The 15,000-nt window shown below is 46.9% G+C and overlaps 1 protein-coding gene across 2 annotated transcripts in view; it reads right to left on the reverse strand.

The window, feature by feature from the left end:
* rxraa (retinoid X receptor, alpha a) overlaps positions 1–15,000 on the reverse strand; it is a 123,889-nt gene that overhangs the window by 88,878 nt on the left and 20,011 nt on the right. For both annotated transcript variants that reach the window (XM_042058327.1, XM_042058328.1), the window contains exon 2: positions 2,331–2,441. In XM_042058327.1, the coding sequence (XP_041914261.1) occupies positions 2,331–2,441 (111 nt within the window). The remainder of the gene's footprint in view (positions 1–2,330; positions 2,442–15,000) is intronic.

A 15,000-nucleotide genomic window follows, 5' to 3' on the forward strand; every position in this document is an offset into this window, starting at 1 on the left:
ACACACAAACATACACACACATATATCTCCCATTACAATCACTTGCTACCAGGGGAACAGGTTGCGTCCCGCTAACTGGAAATGGAGCTCTGTTGGACATGATGAGACCCATCCAGAGTCCATAACTCAGCCGCCACATCTGCCCGTGAGCAGCCTGTGTCTGGGCTGCTGGAAGCGGCTCGTTCCTGACCAGGCACAGAGGAAGAGAGCTGTCAGAGCTGCCAGTTAATACTGAAACAGTCACTCCCAAAGCATGCTGGGTAAATCCCTGTGTGTGTGTGTGTGTGTGTGTGTGTGTGTGTGTGTGTGTGTGTGTGTGTGTGTGTGTGTGTGTGTGTGTGTGTGTGTGTGTGTGTATGTGTGTGCGTGTGGCAAGGGTGATTTATGAAACAGAGTCTCTTGGATTACTGGATACTTCAGTGTGTTGTGTAACCACAACAGAAAAGGTTATGGGAAGAGCTACACTACAGTACAGTGGGTGACATTGTGGGCCAAATGGTTAATGGAGGGCGTAGAGAGGCTGTGCTGGTTACAGTAAGGGTGATGTGCTTAGGCCACAATGTGCTTCATTTGCTTAATTTATTGTTGATGTCACAGAGAGACCGGGTTTAATAGGGTCATTCAAGTTTGGACAAGACAAGTTTGGGTGAGAGTGCCTCTAAAACTGACCTTTGTCATGGGTGTTTTGAGGTTGTGCTTTGGACTAATTTAGCCGTGGCAGTTATAATGTGGTTAAAATACAGTTAAATCTGTATGTATAAACAGCACAACAAAGGGGAAATAATGAGTCAGGAGGGAATAGTTCAGAAATGAGGTGGTTTTGTGTTCAGGTTGCCATGAACTTATGTTTAACATTTAACCCTTAGAACCCTAAGCTGTTTTTAGGGCATTTTCACTACCTTTATTCATAAGGATTTATTCTGGTCATTGTAAGTGCCACACACACATATTATATATTGTTTTTTTCAGCAGAGTCTAGGCTATCCAGATCATTTCATGTATTAGTACTAGTTACGGAAATAAATGCCATTTTTTATTTAGTGATGAAAAATGACCTTTCTGCGCTCCATATCTGTGACACGAACTGATCTGACCTGACTTGATCCGAGGTTGTTAGCCTGCATGCCTATGGTGTATGTACTCATAATGATTCTCAACTTTTTACTGCATTGCCATGAACAAAGTAAAGGCAAAAAAGGTGTTTCTTTGTTGAACAAATTGGGATGCAATGTGATCCTTGAATTAGATGCCATTCAGGAATTTGCTAGGATCTCAAAACCGGATTATGAACATGCTTTGCCATAGAGAAACACATGATAGCGTTGTATTATAAACATGCTTTGCCACAAGAACATACAAAAACGTGGGGTAAGTCCAGCTATATGAAGTTATTATTTTGCTGTCACTTCGTCTGTTTTATAACCCAGAAGGAGCTATTAATGATAGCTCTGAGTCTCCTCTTTCATCTGACATGCGTGGCATATCTATCCGATCGCGGGTCTGTAAGTATTTAAAACGAGAGTAATGGGTGTGCAGCGTTGGTTTGTGTACATGATGTTATTATTTTGCAGTCACTTCGTCTGTTTTTATAAGCCAGAAGGATCGATAAACATGGTACCAATGGATAGCCCTGTGTCCCCTCTTTCATCTGATATGTGTGCCATATCTATGCGATCACGAGTTCGCGAGTAATTCAAACGAGAGTAACGGGTGCGCAGGTGAACGCAGAGAAGTATAGACTGTAAATATGATGCAATTTGATTTAATTTCATGATTTTTTTTTATTTCCGTACTTCATCGTACAGACAAGTGTGTAGTCTCTTTGGAAAGCCCCACTTCTGCTCTGTCATGCAATAAAGGTTTCATCTCGCTGCGATGAACAGTTCCGGAGCAATGTAACAGAGAAGAAAGGGTGTGTTTTTTGACGCACTTTGAGTCTAAGGGTTAAAGCCTGTGAAGAAACATCACCAATAGAGGTGAGATTGTGATGAGATTGTGTTGACCTTGCAGTCGTGTCATAGTTTCTGTACACTGTTATGTTGTTTTGAGGTTGAGTTTTGATTGTGTGCCGTGTTTAGACTGTGGCGCCATTATGTTTCAGGTTTAATTGCAGTGTGTATGAGCTGTGGACAGGGTTATAGTTTTGCGCCTGAGGTCAGGGCTGGCTATCAAAGGTGAGGGTTGTGAAGTGAAGGCGCTTAATGCAGAAGTGAGACTATGAGGTGGTTGTGCTGTGGTTGTGGTCATGGTGTGTGTGTGTGCGTGTGTATGTGTGTGTGTGTGTGTGTGTGTGTGTGTGTGTGTGTGTGTGTTTAGTGTGTATGGCTTACCGGAGGACAGGCGTCGCTGGTGGAGGTGGCACATGCCACTGAAGCAGGTGCAGCCATCGGAGCGGCCTCTCTGTGGGGGGGGCGCCAGCGAGCACTGAGGCTTCAGGAACCCTGTGAGGGGGAGGAGCAGACGTTAATAAAGATATACACACCCAAAAACACACACACACACACACACACACACAGATATTACCTGCAAGGAGAGTAAAACATTGCAAACATATCCTTGAATTTTATTGCTTTTATTGGTGTGTATAAGACCCAAGTAGTACGAGTCTACCCTTCAAGATATAGCCCATGTACCCTTTCAACTCCGCAAATGAGGTCTTGGAATGAGGTCCCTTTGCTTTAATCAACCTCTGACTTCTTGCCTGTGCCGTCCTTAACAACAGAGCCTCATGTGTGATCTGCCTGCCCTCTAGCATTTGCCGCCCGGTCTCTCCCCTGCCCTCTCTGACCCTGAGCCCTCTGTCTTACTCAATGTATCTATTTTCTCTCTCTCTATCTCTCTCTCTCTCTCTATAACTCTCTCTTTCACTCATTCTCTCTCACACATACACAAACGGGGACTCCAGGAATAGTGGTACTGAAACAATAGCCAAGCGTCAGAGGTGTGTGTGTGTGTGTGTGTGTGTGTGTGTGTCTACACCCACATGTGTCCTGCAAGTATATCTGCCTATGCGTGCGATCCCGAGCAGCAGTGAGGTGAACAGCGGCGACCTCTGCCCCGCTAAAATGCCACGTCTCCCGGCGGGCTTGGAGAGGGGTCAAGGCAGGGGACCGATAGAGGAGCGCCTCCCGGGGACGAAAGGGTTAACCCGAGCACCGATCCCTCAGAACACACGCCCTGCAGCTCTCTGTCTCCTACAATAGCGTCACTTCCACGGCGGGAGGCCAGGGGAGACACAATGCTTTGATGGGACTCAAAGGCTCCCTTTCACAGCGGTGCCATAATGGAATAGTGCATTATGGGGATGGGATTACTATGTACTGTTGCACAGCAAAACACACATACAGATACTGTATACATACAGTATGTACAGGCACACACACACACACACACACACACACACACACACACAGAGAGTCAAAGACACACACAAACATGCACACACACACACACTGAAAAGGATTAAAAAGGATATGCAGCTGAATATTTAAATAGATGGATTTCTTCTCACATCTGCTTTTAACGGTCCGAGAAGAGACCCAATGGCCCAGTCCGCCTGGCCAGACATACAGTATATGACAATATACAGCTGGGGATGACCGTGGGAGACTCCAGCATTAATGTGGGTGGGAGTAAGTGAAGAATAAACTGAATTTCATTGAACCAGAGATGATTGAAATGGAAAAGGACAAAAATTTCTGCTCGCAGAAGTTCAGAAAGTCCTGAACCAAAGTCACATCCTGCTCCCGCGAGACCAGGCAGAAGTTTACTTTAAAATCAGTCAAGCTTCACCAAGACTCAGAGTTTCAGAATGATTCATGTGTGTGTGTGTGTGTGTGTGTGTGTGTGTGTGTGTGTGTGTGTGTGTGTGTGTGTGTGTGTGTGTGTGTGTGTGTGTGTGTGTGTGGAATGAGTGAGTTCATGCGGCATGAGTGTCTGGACTCAGCAATCATCCGCTCAACTCCATCCCCCCACATGTGGAGACCTTTAGGGAGTGGACACACACACACACACACACACACACACACACACACACACACACACACACACACACACACATACTAATACACCTCTACACACACACACACACACACACACTAATACACCTCCACACATACACACACACACACACACATACACACACATACACTAATACACCTCCACACATACACACACACACACACACACACACACACACACATAACTCCACCTCCGTTCAATAAAGCTGCAGTGACGGTGGAGCAGCAAGGCTCGCCAATGACGAGGAGCTCAGAGAAATGACATTTAAAACAGACAGAGGGTTATTGAATTAGTTCTCCATGATGAACCGACAGAGACACAGAGGCACTGGCCAAGGGCACGCCAGGAGAGACGGAGAGAGAGATGGAGGTAGAGAGAGAGATGGAGAGAGAGAAAGGGGGAGAGAGAGATAAAGTGAGGGAGAGAGAGAGATGGAGAGAGAGAGAGAGAGAAAGGGAGAGAGAAAGGAAGGAAGAGGGATAGAGAGAATGACAAGAGGGGCAAAGAGGATATGAAAATGAAAGTACAGGAAGAGAAAAAGAGAGAGAGAGTGCGGAAGGAAAAAACAGATACAAGCTGCCAATCACACACATCCAACTGGTATTTGATTTACGTTGTAGAAATATGCAAATGCCAAGGAAGGATCAGGAGAGGTAGAGGAGACAGACAGGGAGAGAGAGAGAGAGAAAGAGAAAGAGAGAGAGAGAAAGGGAGGGGAGGGACGAAGAGGCGGATGATGTATATCCTCGGCATAACAGAGGGATGGCAGAGGAAAAAAGTGTGAGGTGATGGATGCCGCTTACATAACGCTGGCTGATTTATGACTCACAGACGTGTCCCATCTTCAGTGTGGGGAGTGATGTAAATTTAAACAAATGTTTTCAAAAAGCCACACATCAAAAAGAAAAAAGAAAAAAAAAAAAACACAACCATACCTTCACTTTCACGTGTGTCAGTGGGCCTGTTATTTTTTCCTGGCACCCACTGCAATGGCGTATGTGACACATGCTGAATGTCAAACTAGTGGCAAAACTACTGGAGCTCTGTGTGTGTGTGTGTGTGTCTGTGTGTGTGTATGTGTGTGTGTGTGTGTGTGTGTGTGTGTGTGTGTGTGTTTGGCCAACAGCTAAGAGTAACCCCACCATACAAGGACCATGGCCAAGGCCCCAAAAATGTTTTTGTCTTTCGCCCTTTGATTGATTATTCTAGCGGTTTGATGGGTACATGTATTGCCAGTTGAATATGAAACTGTTATTATTTGTAGCCTCTAGCCCCTCCTTTTCCAAATTAATGGCTACTTCCCACGTGTCCCCAGGAGAAACACAGGCTTGACAAGTAAAATAAATGAAAGGGGAGTTTATTCAGGCTGGTTAAAAAGACGTTGACCAGCAGGAGTGTGTGGGAGGGGAGGAGTGTGTTTCTTTCTCAGTGGCACTCGGACTGAATAGAGGTACTGATGGGTTACATGACTAATACTGAGAGAACGAAGGAGCTGACGCCTTCACTAAGCACGACCACTCCCCAACACACACTCGCACACACACACACACCCTGTTCAAACACACACACGCACACACACACACACATACACACACACACACACACACACACACACACACACACACACACACACACACACACACACACACACACACACGGTTAAAGCTCCTCAAAACAAACATACCGAATGTTGTTTCCAATTTGCACAAAACCAATACCACCTCATTCACACAAGAGGTGTGAACGGCTTATTTTTCTTTCCAAAATGTTCAATACTGCAAGACCACTAAGAAGTGAAGGCCAACAAATGTCACCTGCTCTCTGTAAGCTTTGTGTAATGAACAAAAATGCATCCATACTGTAGATGAACCAAGGATGGTGTTAAAGGTACATAAAGATATAACAATATTTATCGTTGACATTATAAATTAGGTATAAGAAAATATAAAATATTTAATTTCAACAAATGGCAATAATTTCAAATAACCATACAGTAGTTTGCTATAGTAGACCCCAAGCAGAGAGAGGGAGAAGAAAAGAGGTAGCAGAAAAGACAGGATGAGGGACAAGGTGGAAGGATGGATAAAGAGAGAGAGGCAAAAAGGGACAGAGAGAGAGGGATGGGGGGGAAAGGGGGCCATCTGGCTACTCTCCGGCGTCTGGCTCCTTCATCTAGCTTGTTATATACAGTAATAAAAGTCTGCCATACACTAAACATAAAATAGCCAACTCCTCTGTAGAAACGTATAATTCCTAAATGAAATCTGCAACCGCCGAGGGACATGAGCCAGTCTTGTGGCACCATCGGTGATGAGGGAAAAAACCTGTCTATCCAGCGGTAGCACTCAGTCTGGGATGTGTGTGTGTGTGTGTGTGTGTGTGTGTGTGTGTGTATGTGTTTGAAAGTACTCCTTTGAGTGTAGAGGATGAAGGGGCATTAAGGCGTCTTGCACATTCTCCCTCCCTCTCTCTCTCTTTCACACACACACACACAAACACACACACACACACACACACACACACACACACACACATATATATACACACACACTCTCTCTCTCTTTCTCTCTCTCTCCCTCTCTGTCCATCTCTCTCTTTCTCACTTTATTGCAGAGCTCTCGGTTTAAACCTCATGATTAGTGGGCAGTTTGATCTTTTTTGCCCAGCAGCCTCTGATCCTCTCTTCAGCTACAGACAGTCCACTTGATTAGACGGCCGCAGCAGGGGACCCGGCCTCGGCCGCCACTTCCACAGAGTGGACGCCCGTCATCCTTAGGGCCCTGGCAGACAATCTGCACATCACGGCTTTAGCACCAATCAAAGAGAGCGCGGGGCCGCGATGCCTCGTTAGGGTGCGGGTGAGCTAACGAGGCGCTCCCGGCACGACTCCAGCCTCTAAGGGAGTGTCTGTACGTCTGGAAAGGGAAATTGTGTGTGTGTGTGTGTGTGTGTGTGTGTGTATGTGAAACAGAAATGTCCAGCTCCGTGGTTAAAGTGACAGTGTTAATGAGACACACCCATGCGCAGCATGCAATAATGAAAGCCCTGCTCTCTGTGGGCAGGCACGGGTGATGAGTGGGCTTAACGGAGCCGTGCTAATGAAAACAATGGACCAGCTAAGGGTCTGCGTACGCACACACACACGAACACGCACACGGACACACACACACACACACACACACATATGTGTACACACACACAGAGACACACAGACAGACACACAGACAGACACACACACACACACACACACACACACACACACACACACAAACACACACTCTTTCTCTCTCTCTCTCTCTCTCTCTCTCTCTCAAATCTGAGGGTGGATGTTCCTGCTCGTGTGTGTGAATATGACGATACCATGATAGCTCCAGCCATACATAATGCAAATAAACATGTTGTGCCATCTGAGCAACAAACTGTGCTCGCTGATTGATGAAGCTGATAAGGAAATGCATCTTTGATACCGGGAAGTGGTTGAGATGTTTGTTTTTGTAATTAAATCCCCCATGATATCAATCTGACTCCGGAGTGATATTATGCACTCAATTGAGAGGACGCAGCTGACCTAACCTGATCTCTATGGTCAGGAGTGGAGAGCAATTATGGAGAGACAACAACACAGTAACAGGAGGAGAAAAGTAAGGGACAGAGAGAGGAAAGAGAGAGAAAGAGAGAGATGGAAAGAGAGATAGAATTCATCTCAGAGTATCATTCATACTTGTAAATCATTGTAGAGCATCGTACTTTATTTTATCAGACATGGTCCAGAATGGCAATATTTAGTCTTAACCGATAAGGAAGATTGCCTAACCGAACTACGTTAGAACAACCATGACCCTGCAAGAACTACTTCAGCATCCACCCACCCCTGGGAGGTACTTCGGTGTGTGACCTCCGAGCGTGACCTCTGACCGGTCATAACATCAGCAGACCCATCACTCTAGGGTGGCACAGCAGCCTTGTTCTCTGCCAGAGTGACCCTGGGGATAACAGCAGCACTTGCCAGGGGCAACATCCCAGGGTCATCGAGACATTACGGCTGTCACTCACCTGCACATCCTCATGAGGAATGGTCATGAATGAGGGCACAGACACACACACACACACACACACACACACACACAAAGACACACATACATGGAGAAAGCCTTGAGGTGTAAGATCCTGCAATCTGCGACTCCTAGCATAGGGTGTCCTTGAAAGATCTATTGTGTTGTCCTCGGAGGGTGGACTAGCGAGTGCTTTGTTAACAAGAACAAAGTCATTGAATTGACAGAGATAGAGAATGAAAATGTTCAACTGAACCATCCTCATCCGTGCATGGTGCCAATTTCATATCCCTTTGTGCTAACACACCAATTATCCCTCCTAAGAGAAACAACACATTCTATATTGCCGCATCCTTGCCAGAACATGTGCTTTTATTAGCGATGTCCCTTAGTCCCTCTCTCTCTCTTTTTCTCTATCACTCTATTTTTTCTAACCCTAAGTCTTTCTATTCTACCTCTCTGTCTCATCCTCTCTCACTCTGTCCTTCAACTCTCTCTCTTTCTCTACACCATTTCTCTCTGTCTCTCTCTCTCTCTCTCTTTCTCCCTTAGCGGGCTCTGATATTTGCCTTTCACTCGCGGTGAACAATCAGGGCCCCTCTCATTAAATCTAATTACGCTGGCTGACAATTACCCAGCCGGGGCCGGCTACTCGGAGCCCACAGACAGGTCCTGGGGGCCCCGCAAGGAGCCTCACCGGGACGCCCAACAGCCCTGATGGCCTCCACATAGCCCAGATCTGCTGACTTCCTGCTGCCAAGGAAAGAGAGTGAAAGAGAGAAAGAATATGAGAATAAAAGAAGAGAGAGATAGAGATGGAAATCAGGGCTTGCTTTAGTGACTAGCTGTGGCTGTAAAGCTCCTCACACTTCACTTTTTTGCACTTAGCACTTCTTTCCTTCACGCTCTTTCTCTCTCTCTCTCTTCCTCTCTCACTCTGTCTTTCTCACTCTCTCTCTCTCTCTCTCTCACTCTCTCTCACTCTGTCTTTCTCTCTCTCTCTCTTTCTCACTCTCTCTCTCTCTCTCTCTCTCTCTCTCTCTCTCTCCCTCCTGCTCTGCACCCTTCACTCTACTGCTGCTCTCCTTTCTTCTCTTGGTCTGCGCTGTCAGCAATTTCTAGCCCGTGGCTGCCATCTCTGAAGTTGTGTGTCGCAGGTTCAATCACATCCATCACCAGCCCTCTCTCTCAAACGCACACACACACACACGTGCACACACACATGCCCACACACATACACACATGCACACGCACACACGCACGCACACACACACACATACATACACACACACACACACACACACACACACACACACACACACACACACACACACACACACACAGACACACACACACACGCACACACACAGACACACACACACACACACACACACACACACACACACACAAACACACACACACACACATACCACTCTCTCCTCTGTCTTTCCACTATTCCACTATGGAATATTTAAAGCCGGTGTTTTAAAATGCAAAAGAACCCAGTACACATTTAACAATTTAACACAGAAGAGAACAAGTCTTCTAAAGGGCCTTCACAGCAGTGCATGCATGAGTGCAGCCCTCTACACTCGCACCAAACCAATGTGAGAGGGAAAATAAAAACATGTCAAAACAAGTCCATTTTCTTTTAACAGCACACTAATTCTTCTCTTTAGTGTGTGTGTGTGAATGTGTGTGTGTGTGTGTGTGTGTGAGTGATGGGGGTTGCAGTGAGTAACTTTAGCCAGCTCTGAAATTCCACCCTCTGGAGCGGACCCACCGCAGAGACCACAGGTGTCCTGCATCGACCAATCAGAGGGCACAGACAGGTCACACGGACAAGGCCGCCACCCATGGGGTTGCCCCAAACTGAGCGTGCTCATGCTCGATGGCCAGCTTCCTGTCAATAGGCCAGGCATACACACACACACACACACACACACACACACACACACACACACACACACACACACACACACACACACACACACACACACACACTTGGTAATGTCATCTGCTGATTTCCAATGAAATCTAAATACTGTAGCGCATATTGGGAGGAAAAAGTGAGTGACTAACAGAGGGAAAGAGAGGGAGAGTGTGAAAGTGAAAGAGTGAGGGGAGGGCGGGAAAGAGGAAGACAGATATCCATCTCAGCTTAGGGTACAATCAGTGCACTAGATCCACCTATTCAATTTCCTCTCTCTACACTTTCCGGGTACTGCACACTGCACTGTAGAATTGCTACTTTGGAAGCAAATGAAAGTCACACGAAAGCCACACAACCACGGCTGTCTTAGAAAGTCCTGCTGTCCAGCCAACACCTCCCACTCAGACCTGCAAGTGTCCAAACGACAGTCCATCAGTGGGCGAGGAATTTTAACTTTCGCTCTGGACTGCGGAAAGGTGTCTTCTAACTGCTTGGCAAGCTGGCTGCAGGTCTACTGCATGCATATGCTATGGAAAACCACCTGGGCATGGGGTGGGGCGGATACTGCCAACGGTATTTCAGTTCTCGATTTCAAGTTCTCGATTGCCTTTCATTCTGAGAAAACACGCACAGACACACACTCCTTGCTACAAACTATTTCACTTCACCCTGCCTGCAGCAAAGCCATACATGAACCGTTAAACACACAATGCAAGCTGGCTATTCATCTGGAAACCGTTGTTTACCCAGCCCTCCATTCATATCTGCAGCTTGGCGTCTTACAAAAGCCTTCCAGTGTCAAAAAAAGTCTCTTTCAGTCTCAATACACCTCGTCAACACTAACTAACTCCCGCCTAACTTGTCCATAGACCACCGTCCGTCTGCGTCTTCTGACCATTTCCTATCAATGGAATGGTCTAAATCATCTTTCCACTTCTCAGTGGGCATGCCTGAGAGAAGAACTCTCTGAGGACAAAACAACAACCATCAATGGAGAAATGCCCTTGAGAGCACGACTTTGTGGCAATGAGTGAGAGAAGTAGGCAGCAACCTCCTTGAACGTGTAGTATACTGTAAGTATATATACTCTTTTGATCCCGTGAGGGAAATTTGGTCTCTGCCTGCAACAACAGCGGCGCGCAAGGAGTAGTGAGGGGTTAGGTGCCTTGCTCAAGGGCACTTCAGCCGTGCCTACTGGTCGGGGTTCCAAAAGGCAACCCTCCGGTTACAAGTCCGAAGTGCAAACCAGTAGGCCACGGCTGCTCCCACGTGTGGGAGAAGTAGGCAGCAATCTCCTTGATGTGTGCCGCAGCTAAACCTCACACTTTCTATTGAGATCGTATCTGCACAGTCAAGGCTGAAATAATGTCTGTGTGCTTGCTGTGTGTTTTTTCTTTGTGTGTGTGTATGTCTATATATGTGTGTGTGTGTGTGTGTGTGTGTGTGTGTTTGTGTGTGTGTGTGTGTGTGTGTGTGTGTGTGTGTGTGTGTCTGTGTAGATAGAATTCAGATAAAAGTGTGCTCATCTGCTGATCACACACATGCTCTCACATGCACTCACATGCGCAGCACAAAGACTGCAAAGCCTGAAGGTTGAGTCTCCAACACCCACACCCATACAGCGATAGTGACCACGAGCCGCTAACAGAGCTAGCTAAGCAAAGTCAAGCTCGACTTGTGCTCAGTGGTCGTAGTTCAAGACTTTAACTTTACTGACTCATTTGTAATCTTTCACTTCCTGTCTGCGAGGAGGACTGACACCGGGGGTGGGGGGGTTGGGGGGGGGCAGCCTGAAGGGAGAGAAAGACGGTCACGTGAGTCCAGTAAGCTAACCGGGCGCTCCAGCTGGAGATTAATGAACATGTGGACGAGCCTAATGCCATTAGGTCTGTCCTCTTTCTCTCAGGGAACAGAGCAGTTAGCCCAGGGGCCAGAGATGATGCTATGAGGGAGAGAGGGACAGAGAGAGAGAGAGAGAGAGAGAGAGAGAGAGAGAGAGGGAGGGGGGGCAGCTAGGGGATACTGGGGAGGAAGACAGAAAGAGCAAGGAGAGAAAAGGTAAGGGGAGGGGGAGAGAGAGACAGAGAAAAGAAAGGGATAGAGGAAGGAAGGAAGAGCGAGAGACAGAGAGGGGAGGCAGTGAGGACACATATAGGGATAATGAGAGGATGTATTCTGGTCAGGAGGAGCGTAATGTAAAATACACATGTGTGGTGTGTGTGTGTGTGTGTGTGTGTGTGTGTGTGTGTGTTGTGTTTTTTTTCTCTGAGTGGTTTCAAGAATAAAAGAGAGAACTTTTCAAAATGATGGTTTGTGGTCACACGTCACTCCTTCTTCTGGGCCTGCTTTAGGGACAAGGAGCTCAGTCTCTCTCTCTCTCCTTCTCTCTCTCTCTCTCTCTCTCTCTCTCTCTCTCTCTCTCTGCCTCTTTTCTCCTTCCCTCTTTTCACTCCTCTTTGACGTTCTCCTTTTCCATGCCCACATAGTTCCCGCTGGACAAGCGCTCTAATCAAATCAGTGTGATTGGCCTCACAGAGAAAAGAAAAGGGTCTCCTTTGATGGCGACAGAGACAAGGAAGCATTTAAGAAGCAAAATATTCCTGCCAACATCTCCTCTGTTCAGCAGACACATGACACAGACACCGCCTCAGTAGACACCCTACCACAGGCCTCAGGCTCCTCTCTTCCTGTCGTCCCACCTCCCCTTCCCCATCCCTCTCTCTCTCTCTCTCTCTCTCTCGTCTCTCTCTCTCCTCTCTCTCTCTCCTTCTTTCCACTCTTTCCCTCACTTTCCCTCTCGGCTCATGGCTACAGAGGAGCATTACACACTCCATTCTCCATAGACACTCCATTGTCAAAGTGACAAAGAGCAAAAGCTTTTCTCCTCATTTCTCCTAACAGCTTGGTTTAGGCCGCTGTCTCCTGAAGGTCTCCCTGCTACTTGTTTCCAACAACAGTTGGTAGTGTTTTGTCAGTTTACATTCTACACACAACTCGTACAGTTTCGACCTGTGTTACAGCGTACTTATACTGCGGTCAAGTGGCCAGTTTATTAGACCAAACTACTTTAACAATTTGTTTGTTCTTTGACAGGGACTTTTATTATGAAGGAAGCCAGACTAGCTGGCTGCAGTGATGCAAGCAAATGCAATCACGGCGAGGGAGTGAATTAGACGGAGGGAGCTTCGTAGCGGAGCGGCAGCGGGAGAGACAACCGCGTCCAGAACGAGCTGAGGGGAGAGACTGAAGGGAGACCGCCAAGCTCTGTTTGACTCACAGTCCAGCCTGGGGCCGCTGGAGAGACCTTCACTTTGTCTATCGCCCACTTGCTGGCTCGGCATGCCTCACTCACCACACACACACACACACACACACACACCACACCACTATCATCACAACACACCACAGATTACAAACTACACTACACACTTGAGAATACCTATAAATTTGTACTGTTTATGCAGCATTGTAATATGTGAAGCAATTCGGCTAGTGATAGGTTTGTAATGGCTTGATTGAACCACTCTCTCCAAAATAGAAATCCACAAACAGAAAGACATGTAAGCAGACAAATCTAGATGGACATCTTTACACACCGAGGCACACTATTTCAAATGACATCATTATGTAACGCGGCGCCCACACCCACTGTCTCGCCACTGAACAATGTGCTTCTCTCTGACCCAGATTCTCCCGCCATGCCTGTCCAGCAGAGATAAACCACACACACACACACACACAATCTCACAGGACGCACCTGAACAAGCCCTTTCTGTCACAATGCTTAAAGTGAGCCCTTTGCAGGATCGATGTGCTCAGATTTCTAATGTTATTTTTTGTGTATTCATTTTGCAGACTGAGAGAGACTTGTTTCTCAAGTTCTCAAGTATAACTCAGGCAGCACTGTCAATAGCCCAGCAACTGACAGCAACACTCGCAGGTGCATAGCATCTCATCTAACCCTGGCACAGTGCTAATAGAGACAGCTGTGCTAGTGTACAGTGTGCTGAATACTGGCCTGTAACTAGAATAAACAGACAGTATCTCACACACACTTAACCAGTGCTGGTCTAACATACTGTATGTAAACTCCCTCTTCTCACTTTCAATTTAAAACAGCTACAGTGATTTCCTTTGTATTAGTCGCATTGTGTATAAACCGCAGGACAGCATATGCATGCAAGTTAAATACCATACACTGACCATACACCTGACAATACCATATTAACTGCTCCCGTGTATTACAGTAACCTCATAGCTGAAGAAATTTAGCAAAATCAGTGGATAAACCGTGGCTAATAGTTGGGAAATTACGGTAATGAAGATCTAAAAACTCAAGTACACAAGTACCGGTTTGAATCATAGAAGGCATTCATTCAACCTTCAACCTTCCCCCCTTCCTCTCTTTCGCTACGTTTGCTAACATTCATCCACCCCACCCCCCTTCTGAATAAATGACTACAGTGAACTGTTTTCAGCCATGTAGAACCTGACACACCACCATCTGGCGCAGTGCGACTGAAGCCTTCAATTTGCAGCGGCGCTCCAGTGAGCCCTGCGGCTCTGCCGTCGGACAGGGGAGTGGATTAGCGGTTCGGGGCTGCAGACCGAACGACTGCAGGTCTGCATTCTTGGTTCGGGGGGACGCTCGCTCATTTGCTCTCGTCTCTGACGTTAAGATGAGGGTTTGGGGGGGCTCTTCCACTGCACCCCCCCCCCCCGATAATTGTGACTTTGCAGCGGAGGATGGAAATTAGAACGGAAGGCCGCTGGGGGAAGAGAAACGTGAAAGGATGGCTTTTTTCTTCTGTGCCTGCAGATGAATGCACGAGTGTGACTGTGTGTGTGTGTGTGTGTGTGTGTGTGTGTGTGTGTGTGTGTGTGAGTGAATATGAGTGTGCTGTATTTTTTTATAAAAGAGTGCAATCAGCAATTTGACCACTGCGGCCTGGACGCCGCTGAATGGGTGGTGAGGAACAGGAGGTGAGACCAGAC

This window comes from Alosa sapidissima, chromosome 13 (assembly GCF_018492685.1).
Source record: "Alosa sapidissima isolate fAloSap1 chromosome 13, fAloSap1.pri, whole genome shotgun sequence".
In the NCBI taxonomy this organism is placed as follows: Eukaryota; Metazoa; Chordata; class Actinopteri; order Clupeiformes; family Clupeidae; genus Alosa; species Alosa sapidissima.